Source organism: Camelina sativa, chromosome 11 (assembly GCF_030686135.1).
Source record: "Camelina sativa cultivar CO46 ecotype springtype chromosome 11, ASM3068613v1".
Taxonomy (NCBI): domain Eukaryota; kingdom Viridiplantae; phylum Streptophyta; class Magnoliopsida; order Brassicales; family Brassicaceae; genus Camelina; species Camelina sativa.
Genome location: NC_141890.1, coordinates 50,809,997 through 50,834,540, shown reverse-complemented (window position 1 = coordinate 50,834,540; position 24,544 = coordinate 50,809,997). Strand labels below are relative to the sequence as shown.

Here is a 24,544-nt window from a genome sequence, read left to right as displayed (position 1 = left end):
TACTTTTGAAATGGTTCAGAAGATTGACGTACACAAAAACGTTTGGCATGGCACTTTCTCAGTAGTAACACAATTTAATTGCTAGCTTGAAATTTCAAATTCTATCTTACATCTAATTGGAAATCTCTTTATTTTATATATACATTTTTTTATAACACACACATTAATCAGTTAGTAAAATACACACAATAATCACTTATATCACACATTAAAACATTTGAAATAAGTTCAGGTTTTGCTCTGTTTCCTCCTCCTCTTGAACTCTCAAATTTCTCATTTTTCGCTTCAACCTCTCCCACAAGAATCCTGTTTCTTCATCGCATTTGACCACCAGATTCTCTAGGTTCCTCACTGAATCCGGTAACTTGCATCCCGGACACTTCCTCATCGATATCTTTTTAAGCTTCTGCAGTTTGCCAATCTCTTGAGGCAACTTTCTCAATCCTAAGCAATGAGAAATATCAAGAAACCGCAAGTTGCTGAGTCTCTCAGTCGCTTCAGGCAGCTCAGAGAGATTAATACAAGAACGCAGCCTCAACATTTCCAGTTTACTCAAGTTGCCTATAGCTTCTGGAAGTGTAGAGAGCTTATTACAGTTTGTGATGCTAAGGGTCTTCAATGAAACAACTTCAGAGACCCAATACGGCAACTCATTTAGATCATAGCAGTAGTCTATTTCAATCTCTTGTAGACTCGGTAGAGCTTTAGAGAGATCTATTTTTTCTGTCTCATAGAAAACATCACCAAAACTACACATAACCAAAGATAGCTTCTTGAGACTGCCGAGTTGCAACTGGGGAATGTCTAGCAAAGTTACTGAAACTTTCTCCAATCTAATCCGTTTCAAGTTTGGCAATGAGCTTAGACACGAAAAATTGGTCAATCTTGCTGGATAAAAACCGTGGTTTGTGATTGTCAGAACTTTTAGCTTCTTAATTCCAGTAATGAAGCTTGGTAATGCATAGTCTAATGAAGATAGATTAAGAATTAAGGCCTCAACATTGGGGAAATCCAATTCCACCCACCTTGATGAGAACAAATCATCTGTAAAAATAATAAAAAACGAGAGTCGAGCATAGTTATAAGAATGTCATATTTCTAGAAACAGCATGATGAGTATGAGTATGATGCTAGGTCCCTATGCACATAGTTATAAGAATGTCACACATCTCCAGATGAGTATGATGTTAGGTCCCTATGCACAAACTTTTAGAAAAAGAGGACTTGAAAGAATTACCAGTAAAGATGGACAAAAGTCTAGCATTAATAGGTTGACATAGATTCACACACCAGTCCGGATAGTTGTCCTCTAGTATCTCCAAATTTAGTTTTTTTCTTTCCAGGATTGGTTCCAGTTCGCTTTGGTAAATAGCCAACTCCCTCAGAATATCATGTTGAGTGACTAACAACTCACTGTAGAAGCTGTCTTCGTGCTCATTTGTCCTGGTAAGTTAACAAATAAGTTCATCAAAATGGTAGGGGGCAAGAAGGTGCAATGAGATGAACGTTGAAAAAGAAATAAGATTACCCGAGAGGAACAATTTTAAGCAGATTCTGGGAAGCAAGGTCATTAAGGTACTTCATGTACACGTTGGTACTGCTGCTGCTACCTCTACCAAATAATTCCACCCATATGTCAAGTATAAGCGAAGCCCATATCTTTTGGTCCTCAAGAAATGAACCCACGACCAAGAAACACTCTTTAAGATGGGGTTCCAGGGCATTGAAGCTAGGCTGAAGACGTTGTAGCACAGTAGGATGAGGGTTACTAAGAATTGTTTTCCCTTCAGACCAGCTTTCCACTTGCCCTTTCCATAAATATAGAGCTTTTCCTCTTAGTGAAATGCCGACTACTTCGATTACGAGAGGGAATCCATTGCAACGTTTCAATACCTACAAAGATGAATATAGTGTTAATCAGAGCTTAAAACTTGAAGGTCGATTCTACATTATAAAGAAAAAGAAACATAGAGATGAAACTAATACCTTTTGGAGAAGATCTTCATACTCATCATCTACAGATATGTGCTGAGGCGGCGATGCCCACTGAACGAGAAGGGACCTAGCATCTTCATCTTTCAAGGGTTGCAAATGATAAGTGGACCATAAACTCGAAAAGTCAGACCGAGAAGTCACCAAAGTCTTATAACCCGGTAAGTCAATTTGAAATTTCCGAAGAAAGAACTCTGATCCTTGCCACACATCATCCAACACCAACAATACAGGACCATGTTCAGTGAGTTCCTCCAGCAGCTCTCTTAAGCCAGTTTCTGCTTGAGAATCATCATCAAATGTAATAGCTCCGTAACCGTTGTCTTGGAGTAAATTTTGTACTATGGCTCTGAAATTAAGAGTACTCGACATAACGCAAAAGAAGATTTTCTTGAATACTCCTGCCAATGCAAATTTTATGAGAATACAATTCATGTGTAAAGATAGAAACTTTCAAGACTTAAATAAGGATGTAGAATAATATACGTTTGATATCTTGATCATCACAGAGCTGAGTAACGAGCGTGGTCTTCCCGCACCCAGGAGGACCATAGACCACAAGATTAACAACGGAATCGTCAAGGAGCCTCTTCTTTAAATCCATCAATGGCCAATCCAATCCAACAAGATTCATATTAAGCTTAGGAACCGAACAAAGCTTGGTAAAAACGGGAGAGGGAGAAGAAACAACACTCAAAAGGTCGAGCTTCTCATTGATGATTTGGAAATAACTGTTGATGCCTTCCATGGAAGGCATAGACTTCAACTGGTTCCTAAGAAGAAGAAGCTGTAGCTGAACCTGACAGAACTTGAGCATCTTCCTATTGATTTCCTCAACTTCTTTCGTATACTTAGATCTTTTGCGTAGATTCCAATCCTTGACAAGTGAACACTCCTTTACCACTACAAGAGCTTTAACGATTGTTACCTTAAGATCTTCTAGTTCCACACCATCTTGCATCGATTCGATCTGTTTGATCACCGGAAGCAATGACTCCATCGTTGATGCGAGCTCCTTAGATACAGATTTGAAAGCTATCACCTTTTTCGCCTCTGAGATCAAAAGTTTCAGACCTTCGGAGACCAAAGCTCCCGCAACAGAGCCTAATCCCAAACTAAGCCAATCGTTCATTCTTTTTGCTTTCTCTTCAGATTCCTCAAGTTCCTCGCAAACCCAGAATGAAAAAATATATATATAACTCACTGACTCTGCCGACAGAACCTGAAGATCCAACACGTTAAGGAAGACGAAGAATCAGATGCTTGCTTTTATCGTACTTGCAAAGCAATGCCGTCGTCGTTGTTGACTTCACTTCACAGTGTACCTGAAAATTGCAAGAAAAAAAGAGAGTCCAGGCCCATATAAATATATTTTTCCATTATCGGCCCATTTAGATAAATCTTAATAGTATTTTATACGGGCCAAAAATACATGGTTGAAAAGCCCATACTCTATTTTCGACCCCAAAAAAAACCTTACAAAATACAAACACGATTCTTTTTATTTATTTTTTTCCGGTTGACCCATACAATTTTCAATGGCTCGTAATTTTGATATCAGAGCAATAAAATAGGATGAAAAGAGGAGACATAGCATGTGAGTGTCCATTATTGTGAGAAGTTTCACATGTTCGAATTGGGTCAGCCCATGTTGACTCTTGTATATTACTCGTTTAGTCTAAATAGTGATCATTAAGGAGTGAAGAAGAACACATAATCAAAGATTAGTGGTTAGTAACTTAATATTTTAGCTAAAACAAAAAATGATGCTTAATCAACAACTCCTCACATGCTTCATCTTTTGTCGTAATATAAAATCCTCCCGGATACATCATTATGTCGCTTAATATATGTATGTATTCGTTTTCTTCTAATATAATCGTTTTTGGTTCACTCGTTTCTCATGTATTGTGTGAGCTGCATGCATGGATCTCTGATATGATCGGTGGTGAGTTCATACTAGCTTATGTAATTAAGTAATATAATATAAATTATTTAGTTGGTGGACCATATTTCACCGACTAAATTTCCCAAGGAGGAGTGATTTTTTGTCAACTTTTTAAACTTTGGAAATTCATCCAAACCAAATAAAATAAAATTATCTTATAAATCAGATTTGTAATAAATTGGCAAAAGCGGCACAGCTTTCAATAGCTAAGCTTAAAGCCGATGTCCATCACAGTTGGACAGATGCTCTTTTCCCAAAAGAATACTCCATAAATTAAAAAAAAAAAAAAAAAAGTGCATAACTCGAAACTTCCTTAATTAGTGCCAAGAAACATATCAAAAGCTTTCTTAATTGATTTGGTTTGCTTTCATTTTTTGGCCGTAAACCTGAAGAAAACTGCAAAAAGGAGAATCTAATCAGCGGCGATCAATTAGGAAAAACATTAAACTCTTTTTACTCGATTTCTTTCCCTTTCTCCTTTTTGGTTCCCTAGTTTTGAATTATTTCCATTTAGCTTTTTATGGTATCTCGTTATCGGAATAATGAAAGCTAAGCTTTGGCTGGACGCAATAATCATGTAACCAAAACGCGTGAAACCATTCATTTCCATTTGTCAACCACGGCATTATCCACTACACGTCTACACCCCTTTTTCACATTAACAACTTTATTTACAAGTAGTTTACACTAATCAAAACCGAACTAGCAAAAACTTATATTTTTACAACAAACTAAACCAGACCAGCATTTAAAAAAAAATGTGAATGACATTGCCGACAAATGTGTAAATAAGATTTTAAAATCTGTGTTTAAAAATCTAAGGGTGTAAAAAGTTGTTGAAGTCTTGATTAATGAGGGAGGAGTTGAATTTTAATTTATTTGACCAAACGAGAAAAAAGCAAATAAAAAAAACTCACTCGAGATCTTCACTGGTCATTGATTGGAACCACCTTTGTGACTCTTTTTTCTCTCACATAATACTTATGTCACCCTTAACTTTCGCTATCTAATTGCATTTTTATACATGAAAGTCCCTTCATTTCTCAAACCCATTTAGGAAAAAGAGTTTTTTTTTTCAGCTCTCTTCATTCTCTTGTCTGTATCATTCTTTTAAGAAGCCATGAAAATGGCATCAAGAAAAACAACATCTTTGCTTCATCTTCTTCTTCTCCTTGGAGCTTTGACTCTTTTGAGCAGTTTGGTGATAGTCAAAGGAGAAAGCCCTTACAAGTTCTACACTTGGACTGCGACTTATGGCATTATCTCTCCTCTTGGTGTTCCTCAACAGGTACAACTACAACAGATTCATTTTTTTTGTCAAAGACAAGAACAACAGTTTCTATTTACGGAAAAGTCTAAATCTCATTTTTTGTTTGATATACTGACGAACTTTTTTTTTAACTCTTTAGGTTATTCTCATCAATGGTCAGTTTCCTGGTCCAAAGCTTGATGTTGTGACCAATGACAACATCATCCTCAACCTCATCAACAAACTTGACCAGCCTTTCCTCTTGACCTGGTAATTTCCCTTCTTTTTTTTTTTTAATTTCAAAAAACCCTAAAGATTTGAACTTTATCATTTTCACATGCTTCCCAAAGAAAAATAATCCTCTGTTTTGTGTACCCGAGTTGATTAATGTGTCAACTTATATTACCACTATTTTAAGGCATTTGGGGGATTACTGATTATTAGGGCTTCCCTTAATCCTGTGAAAGGTTTAATCTTTTGTGTTGAAACTCGATAAAGGTTTAAACTTTATCGATCAATGTAGGGTTTTCAGGTTGATAATCGAAATGTGTATTTGATCTGTTTCAATGTTTATGGGTTTAGGAATGGGATTAAACAGAGGAAGAACTCATGGCAAGATGGTGTCTTGGGAACAAACTGTCCGATCCCACCAAACTCGAACTTCACTTACAAATTCCAAACCAAAGATCAGATCGGAACTTTCAATTACTTCCCTTCCACCGCATTTCACAAAGCCGCCGGTGGATTCGGAGCCATCAATGTCTATGCAAGACCTGGTATCCCAATCCCTTACCCTGTCCCAACCGCAGATTTCACTTTACTCGTTGGTGACTGGTTCAAAACCAACCACAAAACGCTTCAGCAACGTTTGGATTCTGGTGGGGTTCTTCCATTCCCCGATGGGATGCTCATTAATGGGCAAACTCAAACCACATTTTCAGGCGACCAAGGTGAATTATGAATTCCTCAGCTTCCAATGTGAATTGGTTCTGTTTGTTTTACTTATTAATGTGTCTTATGGTTTTAATCTTTCAGGGAAGACTTACATGTTAAGAATCTCCAATGTTGGGTTATCAAGCACTTTCAATTTCAGAATCCAAGGGCATACCATGAAAGTAGTTGAAGTTGAAGGCTCTCATGTTATTCAAACTGATTATGATTCTCTTGACATTCATGTTGGACAGTCTCTAGCTGTTCTTGTGACTTTGAACCAATCTCCTAAAGATTATTACATGGTTGCAAGCAGCCGGTTCGTAAGAAGCAAACTCTCTGTTATGGGTCTGTTGCGTTATTCGAACTCTCATGTCCCAGCTTCTGGTGATCCCCCTGCTCTTCCACCTGGAGAGCTTGTTTGGTCCATGAGACAAGCCAGAACATTCAGGTACAAAGAGCAGTTACTTACAAAGAACGTTGGATTCTTTAATGTGAATGATTTTGAATCGTTAATGTTGTTTTGGTTTGGGGTTTCAGGTGGAACTTAACAGCAAATGCAGCTAGACCAAACCCTCAAGGATCATTCCACTACGGAAAAATCACTCCAACGAAGTCATTTGTTTTCGCTAATTCAGCTCCTTTGATAAATGGAAAGCAAAGATATGCAGTCAATGGAGTCTCTTATGTGAACTCAGAGACGCCTCTTAAACTCGCTGATCACTTCGGCATCTCTGGAGTTTTCACGAACGCCATTCAAAACGTTCCTTCTAACTCTCCTCCAACTGTTGCAACATCAGTTGTGCAAACATCTCTGCATGATTTCCTTGAAATCGTGTTTCAGAACAATGAGAAATCAATGCAGTCTTGGCATCTTGACGGTTATGACTTCTGGGTCGTTGGGTGAGTCTCCTTCCTGCACCGCTCATGTAACTTCTAACTCAAGTTAGATTCTTGCTAACGTTTCTCTCTCTCTCTCTCTCTTATGAATCTAGATTTGGTTCTGGACAATGGACACCTGCAAAAAGATCACTCTACAATCTTGTTGATGGTCTTACAAGACACACAACTCAGGTAAAAACATCATCAAATGAAAGTTGGAAAATTTTGATTTGTTTACATGTGTTCTTGATGAGTTTCTTGGGCATATAAATGAGTAGGTCTACCCAAACTCTTGGACAGCGATCTTGGTGTCATTGGACAACCAAGGAATGTGGAATATGAGATCGGCGATATGGGAAAGACAATACTCGGGACAACAGTTTTATCTGAGAGTATGGAATCCAGTACAGAGTCTCGCCAATGAATACAACCCTCCTGATAATCTTCAACTCTGTGGCAAAGCTGTGGGACTACACCCTTAGAGAGATCCTCTTGTTCTTTTACTTTAAAGTTAATTGTTAAAAGGTTTATTCGATTAAATTTGGTTGAGGATTTTTGGGTTTGTTCTTCAATCCTGGTCATGAGAGTATGGCTGGTGTGGCTATTTACACATGCAGTAAAACACAGGGAAAAAGGAAAGCTATGGGTCATTCGTAGGTTTCTTCAGATTAAAGACAAATCTTATGAACAATTTGTATTCAAGTGTTCTTTCTAGCTTACTACAATCTCTTGTAATAATAATATAATAAAAAAAACTAATAAAAGCTGTTTTTGAGATTATAAACCTGAAATTACAACTAATGTCATGGTAATTAGAGAAGATAGTAGCACTTTTAGCCATAGATGATGAACTAATGGAGTTCTAATCTCCATCAAATTTGAGATCTCCACAGTAGGTAGGTGGTTTAATATAAGGCCTACTAGAGTTAAAAGTTTAGGCCCAAAACGGCCCATGAGTTCAAATTTCAAATTCTGAAAACTCGTATCGTTTCTTACGCTCCGTCTTCTTCTCAGTCTCTGCGATATTATATTACCGTTGTTGTTGTTGTCTCTCCTCCTCTTTCGATTTCAATGGCGAATTCAAACACATACCTAACCACGCCGACTAAAACCCCTTCTTCAAGGAGAAACCAACAGAGCCAATCGAAGATGCAGTCTCAATCCAAGGATCCTGTAAACGCAGAGACTAGGTCACGGTTCGAGGCTTACAACCGTCTCCAAGCGGCGGCGGTTGCCTTCGGTGAGAAACTTTCTATACCTGAGATTGTCGCAATTGGTGGCCAATCGGACGGTAAGAGCTCTTTACTGGAAGCGCTTCTAGGGTTCCGATTCAATGTCAGAGAAGTCGAAATGGGAACGCGACGCCCTTTGATTCTCCAGATGGTTCATGATTTATCAGCGTTGGAACCACGGTGCCGATTCCAGGTATGGTAACTTAAGACGCTATTGTGATTCGATTTCTAGGGTTTTTGAATTTGATGCGTTTAGGGATTGATTCTGGGTTTGAATTTGGTGATTTGATTACTAATTTTTTTTGTAATTCGATTTTGAATTACATCTGCATAAGTTTCAGATATCTAGGGTTGTTAAATTTGGTGATTTGATTTCTAATTTTTGGTGATTCGATTGCTAGTTACATCATCATAAGTTTCAGATAGCTAGGGTTGTTGAATTTGGAGACTGTACAATGTAGCAGGGTTGTTGAATCTGGATAATTCTGGGTTTGAGTTAATTTCAACGAGGTCTTGTTAATTTGGTGATTTTGATTACTAAATTTGATAAGTTTTTTGATTGGTAGGATGAAGATTCTGAAGAGTATGGTAGTAGTCCAATTGTTTCGGCTACAGCAGTAGCAGATGTGATTAGGTCAAGAACAGAGGCGCTTTTGAAGAAGACGAAAACAGCAGAATTATCCTCACCTCGGAGTCCTTGAAAGCAGCATCAATATCCTCCATGTTTGAATCATCCTTATCCTCGAACACTGGAGGCTTGTAATCTTTCTTGAACCATTCATCTTCAAATACCTCTTGTGGTGTTACACACCATGAAGCTCTACTTAATGTATCTGAATAGCATACATAAACTTGGGTTATGATTAGAGAAGATGACTGAATGATTAATAAGAGAATCAAATAAGGAGGCATGTGTGTGTAAGTGTACCATACAACATATTCAACAGTTTATACTACTACTACTACTCAACTCAATGGCCACAGTTGAGAATTTAGAAAACAACATTCAGAGAACAGAGTGGCTTTGAGTATCATTCACTCCCATCTGATGAATCATCACTGGTCACATATCAGTGTCGCTCACTCCCATTGAAGAAATAAAAAGACACTCAGGAGCACAAGATACGACAAGCAAGTGGGAGAGATTGACAATAACATTGTAGAAATCAATATGTACGCTGGAGATATACAATCAAGGCAAGAGATTGACAATAACATTGTAGAAATCAATCAGTACGCTAGAGATTTGTATACAAACAGCAACCCTGTTTGTCCCTAGTAATGCTACTACTATCAAGGCAAGAGATCAGATAGAGAGAGCACAAATACATCATGTCCACAGTGGTTTGATTGATTGAATCGATAATATAAGTTCACTACACAACAAAACATGTTGACACAAGACAAAATCATACGTCTAGTGGTCAAGACTAAAAAAAAAAAAAAAAAAGACACTCAAAATATGAAGAAATAAAAAAAAGACACTCAAAATATGATGTTTAGAACGCTTACTCATGTGCTGGTGACTCTCTTCGTGTGATTACATCATCTTCACTCGTTTGCTTTGCTGCTTTCGGACACCTTCTTCAGATAATTCTCTTCCTACCTTCTGCTTAAATTGATGTTGTTCTGAACCGTGCCATTTATGGATGTGTTCATAACCGAGACATAAAAGGGCATGACATAAAGTTGTGGCCCTGTCAGCAGTTGGTTGAACATGATGCTAATCATTTTACCTTCAAGTATGTGGCCTTTTGTCGTGTGATGACTCTAAATAAAAAATTGAACTCAGAAAATTTCAGGGTTTGTTTACCAGACACAACACAGCATGTTGACACAACACAAAGACCAAGAGATGTTAGAGATATTACCAAAGAAAAGAGCATATTTTTTTGGGTCCGTTTGTTAGCCGTGAAGTCAAGCAAAAGAAATAGAGATAAAAAAAATGCATACCAAATAGTTACAGTCTTAGAGATTCATCGATGTGAAAAAAAGATTTGTCAAGGAATCCAAATTGGATTCTCAATCTTCACTTTGGGTAAGAGAAGATATATTTAACAAATGATTCATTCACAGCCAAACAAAAAAAAAAAAAAAAAACAAAACAAAACAGTCAGTTTTTTGGTGTTTTGGGCTAACGTGTTAACAAAAACAAATAAAAGAGGAGGAGGAGGAGGGAAGCTACTATTTCTGTTTTTTAAACCAATCAGAGCACGTTATTTCATCCCCACTCGCACAAAACGAGCGTTCCGCGAGTGAGAGCATTTTCCCTATGCTTATTATTACATACCAAATCATGCCTTTACGACAGCACGCACCAATTTCCAATTTTAGCACCGCGTGACTTTTACTTCTTTTTTTTTTTTTTTCCTAATAATTTCCAACTTAAACCGAACCGAAATCAATTTTAATTTCCAACCCATGTAAACCGAACCGAAATCAATTTTAATTTTAATTTCCAATTTTTTGTTTTTTTTTTTGTGTGTGCATATTTTGAGGATACACAAGATAGTAATATTGTGTGTAACTTTGCCAAAAAAAAAAAAGTAATACTGTGTGTAACATTTTAATGTATGTTTTTAGAATTATTTATAAAAGTTATGACTTTAAAGTAATTATGAATAATATAAGGACTAAAATGTAAAATACTTATTTTAAAAACTTCATATATGAAGTATCTCTTGGAGATGTCCTAATTAAGTACTAACAAGTAACAACTAATTTAATTCAAATATTGGCTATTCTTTTTTCTATGCACATAATTTTTGGTTATCAAATGATATTGATAGGAATGTATTTTTTCAAAGGGACAAATATTTGATTATTTGTGAATTTCAAAACAAACACAATTGATATAGATATTACTAAGAATTATTAGATTAGTAAATCCAAAGTCTCGTGAAACCTACGTGGGAATGCTACCACAAATGTTAAGAATGCTACCACAAATGTCTCATTTGAGTGGGTTATGTTATTAGATATAATGTTACCGTGAATACGTTAGATTTACATTTAGTCAACTCGAAATGACTTAAAATTTAATTAATAAGTATTAAAAACAATATTAACTCGTAAACAGATAGGGTCGACTAAAAACTATGGTTACCAAGAAAAGTTTCCGTGCCAGGATTGATCAGTATGTCTCAGAAAGCACCGAGAGCACGGAGAAGCTTCTTAGAAGGCAGACGTGGATGGGTCTAAGATAGTGGATTTGAAACAAGGACCCAAGACACTGAGTGAGTACCATAAAGTGTGAAAAAGAATGTCTTTTTTTTTGTCAATATTTTGTGGTTTTAATTTATGAAGTGTGTATTTAAAATAAAGCATGAATTTAGGAGGTTTCTTTGTGTATGATTGGTAACAGTTTTACAAAGCTTTACAAATATAGAGAGTTTTAAAATTTACCAATCATAAAAACTTTACTAAAAGATTTAGCCAAAAAAAATTAATCAACTTCTTCTCCTTTATCTATTCACACAATTGTTCTTTTTTATTAATACCCCACCGATATATACCATATGGACCGTTGATCTGTGAGATACACCAATCCAATCGGACGGTGGTCATGTGTTGTCTTCCACGGTTAATTAGAGAGTGAAGTCCCCGCCTAATTAAAAAAGTTTAAGGCAAATATTAATTCAAATTTAGAAACTAATTTTTTTAAGAGATATTTCTTCTTCATTTCTGCTACTCTCTCTCACTCCGTACGTCTCTTTCTTCGGCGAAGATGATGCAACAATCTAAGGAGGTATACAATCGTCTCCAAAAAACGGTTGGTGGGAAATAGAGGCTTCCGATACCGGAGCTTGTGGCGATTAATTCAAGTCTCTGGCTAGAGCTCCCCATCGCATCTTGTTGTTCCTTCAGCGGAGTGGTGTGCAATCCCTCTGGTTGGATGCTCTGCGGGAACTTAATATAGTTTCCTAAAATACTGGAATAATTTGAATCGAATTTAACACACGACTAACTGTTTTTAGAAAACTATAAATGTTTAATATCTAATTTAGTAAACTATTTGGAAAACAATATATTAGAAATTATTTATTTATGGGTTATAACCATATCCAAAATTAGATCCAAAATCTAAGTATCCTTCCTTATAATCAATTATGAAAAGAGTTAATAATTTATTTCTTTAATAATTGTTACCATTGTTTTAGAAAAGTTTTAATTTTTTTTTTTTAAATTATATAGACAACTTGGTTTGTTTAGTAATATGGATATATGTCATGTTTTTGGGTTTTTTTTTATTTTTAAGTGTGCTCCCCGTTTAATAGTATAGATGCCAATTTTATTTTATTTTCAAACAAATTACAGAATTGTATTATTAACCAAAAAAAAGTAAGATTCATTGCACTTATTATACACCAGTGGTGGAGTCTTAACAGGGCTTAAAATTACTCGATGTTGATAATGGGCCTAATTAAGCCCAATGCGAGTGTTGTAGTTAAGTGAAAAGTCCAACAGTTTGTTGCCGAAATCAAATCGGCGAGGAAAAAAGGGGATTCTTCTTCTCTCTCTCAGTTGGGTTGTTTCTTCCAAGTTTCAACCAAAACGATCAGATAGAAGAAATCTTAGAGAAATCGGAAGCTTCTCTCCCTCTCTCTCTCTCGTACTCTGAGTTTTGCTTCGGTGAACATGAATTGCGAAGTTTGTCAGCTTAAGGAACTGGTAAAACTTTCCGTCTTCTTCTTTTTTTTTTTTTTTTTTTTTTGTTTGTTTGCTAAAAAAAATCAGTACAATCAATCCTTGTAGTCATCGAGTTACGTGTTTCTATATCTGAATTTGTTTGGTGGTTGTTCGATATCGAAAGGTTACTATGTGTCGATTTGGTTGGGTTGATTTGGATATATTTTTTTTTGCGCAGGAAGTGGAATCCTTCGAGATACGCGAAGTTTTGCGCTGTAAGTCTTCTTCTTCTTCTTCTTCTGTATCCAGTTTCGTTGTTTTTTTAGTATAGAAACAAACAAACATCAGATCAAAATTGTTTCAGTTTTAAGATCCCAGTGCTTTAGATCCCAGATTAGGTCTTTAAACCTGTAGACATTGGTTCCAATTGGGAGTTTTGGAGAACACTATGCATAAATCTTTCTTTCTTAGTTTGAGTAAAAATTTGAAGATGCGAGCAATTTGTTGTCTGATTTGGTTTGTGGATTTGTCTTTTGTCTTGTTTTCAGTTCTGTAGTGTGATTTTACTTACTTTGTGAAACTTTTGAATCTGAGAAGGTGTAATTTTGTTCTTGCAGGTATTCTACATACCATTGTCTTTCATCGTGCGCTTGGTCTTATCCGCCCTAAAGATATTGATTTGGAGCTTTTTGAGATTACATACGTAACATTTTCATTTTCTTTCTCTCCTCTATGGTTTTGTAATTATGCTACACAAAGAGAGATGTTTACGAGTTTCAACAAAATTGTGTAGTATGCTTTGATTTTGATGTTGGCCACATTTTCTTCTCTTTTTTTTTTCCATTTTATGTCACAGGTGCAGTGCGGTGAAATCGAAGTGGAGAAGAAAATTGATGAAAAGGTTGACCAATTCATTAGCTGGATTGAGAAACACCCGAACAAGAAAAGTCAGGTACATTCAGATAGTTGATTATAAGTGAACAGCATCTTTCTTACCTGCTCGAACAAGGATTTATGCAGCATATAGGGTTGTTGCTTTATCATATATTCTTTATGTATGTGATTGTCTAATCCTTTTCATTATCTCCATCCTTTTGTGGCTGTTAATGATCCCTTCTTCTTCTTCTTTTTTTTTTGTGTCATTGCCAAGATATGTCTATCATTCTATGAAGTCAAAAGCAAACAGCCGTCTTGGTTCACCAACAAAATCGAGCGGTTGTACTGGGAACAATGGTACATCAATCTTAATGTGCTTCAGCCCACTAAGGCTCCTGTCGGCAAGTCCCACCATTCTAAACTAGTTATGGACCCTGGAGGTAAGATTGATGAATTTACAACCCTCTCATCTCCAAAAATTACTACCCTTCTTTTTTGCCTATTAGAGTGGGAAGTGATTGTCATGTTCTATCTAATCCAATAACTGTAGAGGCGTCTGAGGAGAGAAGTTCTCGTAGGACACTGCTTGAGCAATCCCTTCAAGAAGTCTTATTCCAAATCATAAAATTCGTGAATGAGAAGAAGGACCATGTTCCTCCCATTAACGATGGTGTAATCTACTGCCCTTTTGAGATCACTATCCCAAGGTACGTCAGTCTCCACTTATTCACATATCAAACTGTTTTCTAGAGATTGTACTTATGGATCATGTCTCGATGGACAGTTAAGACTTATCTTTAGGTGCAGTGATCCCCACGAGCATAGATGAGTGAAGAATTTTCTTGATATTTTGTTGTCAAAGTGTTGAATTGAGTTAAGGTTTGTTTCAGCTCATCGGACTCAGCTTTTGGGATGGATATGTTCAAGAGGATACTCCACAGTGGCCATCCGTCGATGCTCGGCTAATTCCATTTTCTACTCAACTTAGGTACATATGATGTTACTTGTTGCAGCTTAACTCCAATCACCACGTTCCTAGTTGCATTTCTCTGTGTACATATATAATAAACTCAACACTTGCCTTTTCTTCTCAACTTTCTTTGCCTAATCTATGTTCCAGATATTTATTGTGAATAAGTGATGCGTTGTTTCATGTTACAGATATTTCTTCATGGTTTGTCTAGCTATATATCTCTTGAACATATCTTCTCTCTGTTTTTGGTGATCTTTAGGAAGAACATTCTCAAAAGTATTTTCATGATATATCTGTAGCTTTATAGCATAATTTTTATATGATTATATCCACAAAATTGTTCTCTATTAATTCAAATCTATGTTTGTGTCCTTGTTCCGGCAGGCTAGAGCATTTGCTACATCCATAACTAGAGCCAAATTATAAAAATTAGACTGTTCTGTATTCAAAGATTTCCAGCATTGGAACTGACATTAATAAGAGCCAAAAACAAACAACGTTTCTCTGATTTTGTAGTTTCGTTCACAAGTGACCTAACTAAATAAGAACCAAATTCACTACTAGAGAGCACTAAAACTGAAGAGTTAGGGTAGAAAAGCCAAAAGAAGAAGAAGAGAGATTTAAACCCTCCGACTAAGGTAGAGAGCTGCTCACGCTAAGTAGTCTCCGGACACGAACCCGACTTTGCTCTCTGGACCTTCGAACTGCCACGTGGCGGGTATTTGAGTCACGTGGCTTGTAGTGGTTGCAGCATCAGTAGCGCCAGTTGAAAACGGCCAGACCGTCGTTATTCCTTGCCCAAATCTGACGCCGTCGAAATACGACCCGTGACCAAGCCCAAGACCGAACCCGTCTGGCCCGTTAAATCCACCACCAGGCCCATTTCTGCTTACAGCGGCGTTGTAGTGGATCAAAGAGTTGAAACCGCCGTAGAGCGACGACGCACTTCCTTTCGCCGCGGTGCAACCGCCGTTGGAAGAGGACTGAGGGAAAAGAACAGGCGTCGCTTGTAATGGAAAGTTCCGGCTTCCCACAGCGTTGGTGGTAGCAGCGGAGGAGGAGCAAGTCCGGGAACGTTTTGAGCTTTTCCGGGAAACACCACCGACGGGAATGTCACGGAGAGTACCTCCATGAGTCCAGTAACGACGACAAGACTTGCAGAAATGACGAGGCTGTGAGAAATTGTAGTTGTTGTAGTAACAGAACTTGGTGTTGGTTGAGTCACAGCGAGGACAAGGAAGCTGCTCTTGCTGATCCACCGGAGTCGCAACAGCTCCACCGTGAGGAATCTTAGAAACCCGACGAGATTCGCTGAACTCGGAAGGCATGTTTTGAAGAGAGGTAGGTAATTCGCTGAAAAGGTGAGAGTTTTTGAAGCTTAGAAGTGTTAAGAGGTTTTGGAACTTTCTGAGAGGAAGAGGTTCCTTTTATGGACAAGAGAGAGAGAGAGAGAGAGAGAGATGGGGAAGGAGAAGAGAGTGAAGCTTTTTGACAGAGTGTGTTGGGTTTATTGTGAACATTGAAAGAGATATGCTCTGTCTCTCTCTCTCTCTCTCTCTCTCTCTCGCTTCGTTATACTGTACGTAGGTGGCTCTGTTTTCAAGATTTTCTGTTTTGAAAATTATGGGAAAACAAACAAAACATCTAATCTCCTCAATCCATAATCTGTCGCACGTTTTCGTTTGGCATATATAAGCGATTTAAATAAAGACATCATTTGCATGATTATCAGAAATCCGCTTCGTGAGTGACTAGAAACCCAATTAAAGTAAATTAAGTTTTGATTTTGTTGTTAGGTAGTACTTCCGAGTTATTATGAGTTGAAACAACAGTTAAGAGATGATGACATTGGTTTAAAATAAAAATAAAATATGGAAAAAATAACGTCTGTCAAAAGTACGTGTCTACGGGAAACGAAAGAGTGACGAGAGTAGGCAACAACAATAGGCAAATTGTGGGAGAGACTATTGAGCTTATCGATGTAAAGCAGTTCCCAATAATTCAACCATTATACTGTTAAGGGTTTATTATGGCTCCTATAACTAGTGTAATTTCCTTATTTACGATGGTTATTAACTATAATAGTTGTGTCATCTTTTCCCCAAAAAAAAAAAAAAAATACTAGTACACTATATGGACCTAAGAGATTTATGGTGTGTGTAATAGATGTGCTCTATCAATTACTATACGAGAATCAATGCGTTCAGGACCTCAGAAACAACGCTAACTAAAATCAAATCACAGTATGTGTTAGACCAACTTAAATGATCAATGTTACGTGTTATGGTCCTATCTTACGCATATAAAATCACAAATCCATGTTTTCTTTTATTTTCTAGGCTATGATTTTTTATCTTGGGTAGGAGCTAAAAAAGGTAAAAAAATTTAGACAACAAGACCAAGTAGACAGGAGTAACAATAATCGTAGGACTTCTGACTAAACATGATCTTGCGTTGCGGAAACAAGACAAATGTATCTTCAAGGTAGAGAGAGAGAGAAAGAGACAAATCCAAACGAAAGAAGAGGGTTGTAAATGTAAATGTGGGAGGCTAAAACGGTCAAAGAGACAGAAGAGATTCGTTTTGTGAAGAGACAGAAGCGAAGGCTGTCGGGTAAAATAATGGATACGGAGAGCTAGAAGCATGCAAATCTTCACTCCCTTTCACACCAAAAAGCATCCAACATTTGAGAGAGAGAGAGACATGTGAGAAGTATGTGCCCAAGATGTGTCTACACTGGTTCAGAGCCGTCCTTACTCTGCTGTACCGACCGGTCTAATCTGGTCAAATTCTGACACTCATCTCTTTCTTAGTTTCTTTATCCCATTCTTTTTTTTTACTCAAAATCTGATTATATTGATTTAGGAAATGTCATTACAAAGAGGAAGAACTAGCCAATCTCGAACCATTACAAATTCAACATAGTACTCATGATCTCTACATCCTAATTTTGCTAAAGTATGAGCCACATTGTTGTGTAAACTTAAAACTGACGAAACTGAATTTTGATGCCCAAAACTTTATGTCCTGCATAAGCGTTGATAGAGATGCATTCATGATAGAGCCATTAATCAACTTGCACAAAGATTCATTATCGCCTTCAAAGATGACTGCATCGTATCCTTGTTTCAATGTTTGTTCGAGAGCTAATATTAAAGCTTTTGCTTCAGCCTCCAGTGAGTTTTCTGCATCAGTTAGTTTCTTTGCACCCCAAACGAGTTCCTTTCCTCGATGATCTCTAACGATCCAACCACCTATGATTGTATGATTTGCAATGTCAAAACCTGCATCCTTTATTGGAAGATGGGAGGTATCCATGTAGATGAGTGTATGACCGGAGAATGTCTGCGATCATGATGAACTGAGACTGATGAGATATTTAACCACTCTTTTGTTTCAGCGATTGATAGTAAAACCGTTTTAGAGGCCCCTTCTCGATAATCATTAAAGATAGAGTTATTCCTAGCCTTCCAAATGCGCCAAAGTAACCAAAAAGCAAGTAAGGAGTCAAAAGTATTGCAATTTTGTTGCATCGATTGGTTGATGATAACTGACAGGTTACTCTCTGCGTCGTGTTCTAGGTTGTTGACATCAAGTAAAGGTGTATTGGAGGTACGCTACACCATTTTTGCAAAAGGTCATGTGAAGAGAGCATGGAGTATAGTTTCATCCTCTTGTCGACATCTGGGGCAAATGGCTTCTATTGTCATTCCTCTTGATCTCAAGCGTGTAATGGTTGGAAGCGCATGAGAGAGTACACGCCAGAGAAAGTGCTTAATTTTTGGCATTAACCGAAGCCTACATATCTTTTGTTTAAGATCTTTTGAGCCATAAATATCTAAAGGATTCACATCAACTGAGTGAGGATCATGTCTTAAAAACTAGTATCCAGACTTGACTGTATATTCGCCAGAGAGAGAGTAGTTCCATATAAGTTTATCCTCTGTTTCCATAATAGAGAGATGGAGTTTTTGAAGGAGCTCACCATCACCAGAAGTGATCATTGAAGTGATTTTTGATGAATTCCATGAGCGAGACTGGTTATGTTTCTCGATTAACTGGTCTAAAGAGACATTGATATCAGGTAACAACAGTGTTACAGGGTTGGGAGGGTGAGTTGGGAGAACATTATCAATTCTCATTCGAATTATTTTTCCATTGCCAACAATATATCTCGAGCCTCTCTTAATAAGATTTAGTCCTACTAAAAGGGAAGACCAACCATATGATTGATTCTTCCGAGCTTTTGCATCAAGCATTGTGTCATCTTTAAAATAACGTGCTTTCATCACCTTAGCAAAAAGGGAGTCTGGAAATTGAATTAGACGCCATGCATGTTTTGCAAGGAGAGCATCATTGAAAGCTTCCAAATCTCTAAATCCTAAACCACCTTCTTTCTTCGTTAGTTTGAGCTTGTTCCATGCAATCCATGGTATACCTCTTTTATTTGAATTTCTTTCCCACCAAAAGTTCATAAGGAGAGACTCTAAATCTGAAGTGACACCTTTGAGAAGTTTGAAACACGACATCACATAGACTGGCTTGGAAACCGCCACCGATTTTAACATGATCTCCTTTCCAGCAGGAGACAACCGTTTGGCTGTCCAACTTGATGTTCGTTTCTTTACTCTATCTATGATGAAGTTGAACATTTCTGTCTTCTTTCGTCCGAATTGTTCAGGTAAACCCAAATATTTTCCCCCTCCTCCATGGTTTGCAATGTTTAAAATTTGTTTGAGTCTATCTTGAGTAGATCCATAATCTTGAGTAGCAAATTGTAAATGTGTGATTCGTGGAACTCCAATACCAATTTGGATTCCTTTGATTTCGCCATCAGATACTTTAGAGTTTATTAGATGACTTAAGATGTCCGAACAAAGGATAAAAAGATATGGAGATAACGGATCCCCTTGCCTGATTCCACGTTGTGGTATGATGTTTCCTTACAGAGCTCCATTGATCAGAACAGAATAATTGATCGATCTTACCGTTGCCATGATCCATCCAACCCATTGGTCACAAAAACCAAATAGTTTTAGTGTTGTTTCAAGGAAATTCCACTCCACTCTATCGTATGCCTTGCTTACATCTGTTTTCACTGCCATATACGACTGAGATACACGCTTTCGAACCTTTAGACTATGCATTAGTTCATGTGCTATCATCACATTGTCTTGTATCAAACGACCTGGAATAAAAGCTGTCTAGGTCTCCAAAACTATGTTATTGAGGTGAGGTTTGAGTCTGTGAACCAGACATTTCGACACTATCTTGTATAAAACGTTACATAGGGTTATTGGTCAAAAATCCGAGAGGGTTATGGGGTTGTCTATCTTTGGAATCATACAAATATTCGTCTGGTTAATACTCTGTTTCATTACAGATGTGTCAAAAAAGGTTTTTACTTCTTTTATAACATCCTTGCCAACCTTGTCCCAACAACTTTTATAGAAGCGTGTTGTTAAACCGTCAGGTCCTGGGCCTTTGTCATCTCCAATTAAACAAACAGCTTTATATATCTCTTCATCACTAAACTTTCGAGTTAGGTCATCGTTTATTTCTGTTGTGACCTGTGGCACAAAATCTGCAAATTCTTGAGGCGAAACGAAATGTCCATTGGTTGAGTAGAGATTAGAAAAGAACTTCTGAGCATGATCGCCTATATTCTTATCACCCTGAATTATATTTCCTCCCTCATCAGTGATCGAAATGAGGTTGTTTTTTGCAGCTCTTGTTTGAGCACAAGCATGGAAAAAACTCGTATTTCTGTCACCTTCGTGCATCCACTGGTTACGGCTCTTTTTTTTCCAATGAGTCTCCTCATCTTTATACGCGTTAGTTAACTCCATATGTAATTGGGGAATGCGTATACGGTCCTCACGAAAACCACTCTCCATAGCATCGTTTAGTTGTGATTGTAGTAACTTAATCCTTTCATCAGCGTTATGCTGTGATCGATATTTCAGATCAGCCATCGCTTTCCTGCAGTGGTCTATCATGGTGTTGATAGGCATATCTTCATTTTCATTCTCTCCAGACCAACCTCAATGAACAATCTCCCTAAAATCAGGTACATCACACAGTCTCTTGTCAAAATAGAAAGTTCTTTTGCGTTGTTTGTTGTTATTGTTCAAATATAACATAACTGGTTTGTGATCAGAACCCGAGAATTCTAAAAAATGGGCTTCCACATTAGGAAAAGTAGCAGCTCCTGCGGTATTCGTCATAGTTCTGTCTAGACAACATTGCACAGTGTGAGAATATCTTTCTCCCACCCAAGAGAATCTGTTCCCCCTAGTTCTGATGTCTTTTAAGTCACACATTGATATCATATGACGAAAATCTCTAAAAGTCCACTCAGCTCTTGCAGGACCTCCAATTTTCTCCCCATTTGAGATTATTTCATTAAAATCACCAAGTAAGATCCATGGAGCATTGCGGTCAGAAGTCATATTTTCAAATCTTTCCCATAAAATATGTCGTTCACTCTGTGCAGGGTGGCCATACACACAAGACAAGTGGAAAGAGATATTATTAAGAGTTACAACAACATCAATTAGTCGTTCATCCTTGGACACCAAGGATAAAGACACACTCTTCCTCCACATTAGAGCTAAGCCTCCACTCCTTCCTTGAGGGGGCTGAATTAAAACATCATCAAATCCTAGATCATCCTTTACTTTAGTTACAAACCCAGAGTTATTAAGAGTTTTTGAAAGAAAGAGAATATCACACTTAGAAGAAAAACATAGTTTAGTTAAACGAGAAGAAGTCAGCGACTGAGCCAAGCCCTGACAGTTCCAGGAGATGATCTTCATATAGGATCTGGGGGTATCGGGCCCCCCGCGCCTCCATCGAAATCATTGTTAACTGAACCCGAGTCCACAGAAACCTCTCATTTTTCCTTCTTCCTGAGTTGACACAGGACCGTCAACTCCTCTGCAGCCTCGGTTCTGTTGAAAGCCTTTTCAAACCTGGCCCTCTTACGCTTCAGGGAAGTAAGATCCGGTTGAGCATTGTTAGAAACTTGTCTAGATATTCTCCTGTTGCCGTTGTGGCTTCAACTTTCTTTAAAAACTTGGCGTGAAGATAGCGAATCCTCTCGGCTGTTAGTTCTGTGTCTTCAAAGGCACTGGGTAAGGAGGATGAAGACGTGATGTGTGTACCTTGAACATGACCAAAGGTGTTTGGTGGTGGCATTTAGAGACCAGGAATGAGAGTCGCAGGATCCACTGATGGCAGAGTATCAGATTCAGACATCAAATTGTCGATCATCATCAGGCCCCGGTGGATCATTATTGTCAAAGGTTAAAGAACATTCTTTTGCATCGTGTTTCAGTGATCCACACTTAGTACAGAAGTTTCTAAGTCGCTCATATCGATACTTAATCACAGTGTTTTCATCAAGAGCAAAATTTATGTTCTTTTGAAAACGTAGAGGATCATCAATGTTCCTGGCTATCCTAACTCTAACCGCTCTCACTTGGTTGACATTCTCATCATAATCTACATCCGTAACATATCCAATCCTATTGCCAACCCATCTAGTCGTAACATTCGTTAAATAGAGAGTTGGGATACCTTGGATTTGCACCCAAAAAGGAATGATCTTCATGTCGTTTTCACCAATGTTAGGGTACCAGCGGTGTGTCGTGATCATCCAGTCATTGAATGACCAAGGGCCACGTCGCAACACCAAATCCATGGATTCCTCTGATTGGAAGCGAAACAGCACTCTACCCCCATCAAGTAACCGTCCAACACACGCATCTGGGAATCCCCAAACTCTTGGCATTTGGCGAATTATCGCCCGGAGATTCTGTTTACGGGGGTTCACCAGAGTTACGACTATGGAGAACCGATTCACATTAGCAGCGCGAGAACTAAATTCAGAGGGGAAGACAATTGGTGCATCGTCAATTCCCAGATCAAGGTTTTGAACGGATTTTCTCAAGAAATCACTCATTATGGAGTGTTTATTAAAGAACAATGTAACAGAAAGGGATAGAGAAATTGGAAGAAAGCGAGGGAGAGAACTGTATTTATAGGTTTTGATCCATGGCGGTTTTGGTGAGCAGTTAACTCCCACAAAAAGGGGAGACAAATAACTGTCAGAAAAAACTGACAGACCCAAACCGCCGACAGAACCCCATAGATACAAAGAATAGAGGAAATCAAACGGAAATAAACTCCTTAATGGAGAAACAAATCAGAAAGAAATTCCAGAACTGTCGCCCTCTAAGGCACTATTTTATTTTAAATCCCATTCTTTTTGTCCTTTTCCTCTTCCTTTTTAGAATACTCTCTTTCTCTGTTTCCTTCCAAAGGGTGTTTTCGTCATTTCGTCCGTATTTATTATGGGCCTGTTCGTATTTATTATGGGCCTGTTTCCTTTAAAGATGTATGCGACTTATGGAACATGGGCCTTATAAATGATATTTGTATTTAGATGTGGATCATCTCCAATACAAAACCCCATTATGCAGCGATTGCTTGCTTTGCTTTCACAAAACATGATATGGAAATTTGTCTTCTGTATTTCATAATTATCGTAGATTTCGTTTGAGTTGTAAGAATGTGAAAGTAAAATTAAATTATCACTGGAATATTTTTCCAATGTATTCAAGGCCAATGGGCTAACCTATAATAAGAAGGTTAGATCTCATTGACTTGTGTGACCCATTTCATTCGTTACAATTACAAACTTACGAAGAAATAACGTAAGAAACATTGTTGCGCTAATTATCCTCTTTCTTTATTATTATTTTTATAACTGATCCCTATAATTGTATGAAAATGATTTGCAATCTGAGATGACAGTGTAAAGAAAACATGCAATAATCGTTCTTTATTTTAAGGCCCTAATTATATGGCTTTTTATGTTGTGTTGGTGCATGTTTCACCAAACATCCCATTATGAAAAACATTCAAAGCTGAATATAACTTTATCGATGCATGGTCATCTAAACCACGATCTGTGTCCCAATTCGAAAGTGAAAACTTGGTCATCATCATAATAGTAAAAGGTGCCAATAAATTGAATATTCGGAATAAATAAATTTGAAACAATAATTACAAGGCAAAAAAGGAAACAATAATTACAAAAAAAAACACATTAACAAAGAAATAATAATTGAGAGACATAAATAAAACCCTAGTAGATTATATGGGGACCAAGAGTAAGGGAACTATATACGTAGTCCAAATGCAAATCATCTCCATATTTGTCTTGTTACAACAAATATGATGAAGATAATGATCTATTTTTGGAACGAAAGATCTTTCAATATATTGAGTTGTTTAATATACAGTTCAAGTGGGTAAAACTTTAAGATTTCAAATTAGCGGCAAAACTTTTTTTTTTGTTAAAGATTAGCGGCAAAACTTGAGCTCAAAACTATCATGGTTTAAGATAGCAGGGAATTTTTGAAAGAGATATGATTGAAATTTTCACTACAAGAATAAATGTGCCCAAAAAATATCATATCACTTGTATACTATTATGAAATTGGGTGCGACGTGCGTCTCCACTACCGTTGTTTTATTTCCACGGTCGGAGAAGTGAACGTCACATTCCCATCAGTTAAGTTCTTTCGTTTGTCTCTCTATGTATGTGTTTTATAGCTATGCACACAATCAAAAGGAAATTTCAAACTTGTCTAATGTAGAAAAAATATGAAAAGGCCACTTTATGAAAAAGTTTGAGTAGTCAAAATAAAATGATTTAATCAAGGGTGGATATGTAAATTTAGAATTTTAGAAATATAGTTGACTAATCATTGCATAAGTAAGCATTTTTGGATTTGATACCATTAAGCAAGGTCTCCTTCCTA

General features: G+C 37.3%; 6 protein-coding genes and 1 pseudogene across 7 annotated transcripts; 3 read left to right on the top strand and 4 right to left on the bottom strand.

Moving 5' to 3' along the window:
* Positions 1-116: 116 nt before the first annotated feature.
* On the bottom strand, positions 117-3,532 carry LOC104727339 (putative disease resistance protein At5g66910). The gene is made up of 5 exons (XM_087471164.1): positions 2,479-3,532; positions 1,987-2,393; positions 1,529-1,893; positions 1,238-1,443; positions 117-1,044 (listed from the first exon to the last, which is right to left on the bottom strand). The coding sequence occupies exons 1-5, from the start codon at positions 3,122-3,124 to the stop codon at positions 209-211; spliced, it is 2,460 nt and encodes an 819-aa protein (XP_087327290.1). The 5' UTR covers positions 3,125-3,532; the 3' UTR covers positions 117-208.
* Positions 3,533-4,663: 1,131 nt separating this feature from the next.
* Positions 4,664-7,785, top strand: LOC104727338 (protein SKU5 SIMILAR 14). The gene is made up of 7 exons (XM_010446411.3): positions 4,664-5,228; positions 5,350-5,459; positions 5,772-6,139; positions 6,225-6,570; positions 6,660-7,022; positions 7,115-7,193; positions 7,280-7,785. The coding sequence occupies exons 1-7, from the start codon at positions 5,061-5,063 to the stop codon at positions 7,481-7,483; spliced, it is 1,638 nt and encodes a 545-aa protein (XP_010444713.1). The 5' UTR covers positions 4,664-5,060; the 3' UTR covers positions 7,484-7,785.
* A 162-nt stretch (positions 7,786-7,947) lies between these two features.
* Positions 7,948-9,144, top strand: LOC104727337 (dynamin-related protein 5A-like). The gene is made up of 2 exons (XM_010446410.3): positions 7,948-8,426; positions 8,800-9,144. Exons 1-2 carry the CDS (start codon positions 8,073-8,075, stop codon positions 8,932-8,934), a joined length of 489 nt encoding a protein of 162 aa, XP_010444712.1. The 5' UTR covers positions 7,948-8,072; the 3' UTR covers positions 8,935-9,144.
* Positions 9,145-12,676: 3,532 nt separating this feature from the next.
* LOC104727336 (autophagy-related protein 101) lies at positions 12,677-14,896 on the top strand. 2 transcript variants are annotated; one of them, XM_010446407.3, is made up of 7 exons: positions 12,677-12,904; positions 13,101-13,137; positions 13,480-13,565; positions 13,719-13,814; positions 14,013-14,178; positions 14,289-14,445; positions 14,629-14,896. In XM_010446407.3, exons 1-7 carry the CDS (start codon positions 12,872-12,874, stop codon positions 14,702-14,704), a joined length of 651 nt encoding a protein of 216 aa, XP_010444709.1. In that variant the 5' UTR covers positions 12,677-12,871; the 3' UTR covers positions 14,705-14,896. The 2 variants fall into 2 exon arrangements, with proteins under 2 accessions (XP_010444709.1, XP_010444710.1); XM_010446408.3 differs by having other exon boundaries at positions 12,701-12,904; positions 14,523-14,896.
* A 255-nt stretch (positions 14,897-15,151) lies between these two features.
* Positions 15,152-16,259, bottom strand: LOC104727335 (dof zinc finger protein DOF5.8). Its single transcript, XM_010446406.3, has one exon. It carries the CDS (start codon positions 16,037-16,039, stop codon positions 15,362-15,364), a length of 678 nt encoding a protein of 225 aa, XP_010444708.1. The 5' UTR covers positions 16,040-16,259; the 3' UTR covers positions 15,152-15,361.
* A 1,389-nt stretch (positions 16,260-17,648) lies between these two features.
* LOC147935655 (uncharacterized) lies at positions 17,649-18,029 on the bottom strand. The gene has a single exon (XM_087473083.1). The coding sequence runs from the start codon at positions 18,027-18,029 to the stop codon at positions 17,649-17,651; it is 381 nt and encodes a 126-aa protein (XP_087329209.1).
* A 3,672-nt stretch (positions 18,030-21,701) lies between these two features.
* LOC147935654 (uncharacterized) lies at positions 21,702-22,677 on the bottom strand (annotated as a pseudogene).
* Positions 22,678-24,544: the final 1,867 nt, after the last annotated feature.

What these genes read in the sequence shown, in the direction of transcription:
- LOC104727337 (XM_010446410.3), top strand. Translation starts at nt 8,073, where the DNA reads ATGGCGAATTCAAACACATACCTAACCACGCCGACTAAAACCCCTTCT. An exon ending in AACCACGGTGCCGATTCCAG is followed by an intron (nt 8,427 to 8,799) that starts GTATGGTAACTT and finishes TTTGATTGGTAG; the next exon opens with GATGAAGATTCTGAAGAGTA.
- LOC104727335 (XM_010446406.3), bottom strand. Translation starts at nt 16,039, where the DNA reads ATGCCTTCCGAGTTCAGCGAATCTCGTCGGGTTTCTAAGATTCCTCAC.
- LOC147935655 (XM_087473083.1), bottom strand. Translation starts at nt 18,029, where the DNA reads ATGGATACCTCCCATCTTCCAATAAAGGATGCAGGTTTTGACATTGCA.
- LOC104727338 (XM_010446411.3), top strand. Translation starts at nt 5,061, where the DNA reads ATGAAAATGGCATCAAGAAAAACAACATCTTTGCTTCATCTTCTTCTT. An exon ending in CTCTTGGTGTTCCTCAACAG is followed by an intron (nt 5,229 to 5,349) that starts GTACAACTACAA and finishes TTAACTCTTTAG; the next exon opens with GTTATTCTCATCAATGGTCA. An exon ending in CAGCCTTTCCTCTTGACCTG is followed by an intron (nt 5,460 to 5,771) that starts GTAATTTCCCTT and finishes TTATGGGTTTAG; the next exon opens with GAATGGGATTAAACAGAGGA.
- LOC104727339 (XM_087471164.1), bottom strand. Translation starts at nt 3,124, where the DNA reads ATGAACGATTGGCTTAGTTTGGGATTAGGCTCTGTTGCGGGAGCTTTG. An exon ending in ATGAAGATCTTCTCCAAAAG is followed by an intron (nt 1,894 to 1,986) that starts GTATTAGTTTCA and finishes TCATCTTTGTAG; the next exon opens with GTATTGAAACGTTGCAATGG. An exon ending in CTTAAAATTGTTCCTCTCGG is followed by an intron (nt 1,444 to 1,528) that starts GTAATCTTATTT and finishes TTAACTTACCAG; the next exon opens with GACAAATGAGCACGAAGACA.
- LOC104727336 (XM_010446407.3), top strand. Translation starts at nt 12,872, where the DNA reads ATGAATTGCGAAGTTTGTCAGCTTAAGGAACTG. An exon ending in TTTGTCAGCTTAAGGAACTG is followed by an intron (nt 12,905 to 13,100) that starts GTAAAACTTTCC and finishes TTTTTTGCGCAG; the next exon opens with GAAGTGGAATCCTTCGAGAT. An exon ending in TTTGAGATCACTATCCCAAG is followed by an intron (nt 14,446 to 14,628) that starts GTACGTCAGTCT and finishes GGTTTGTTTCAG; the next exon opens with CTCATCGGACTCAGCTTTTG.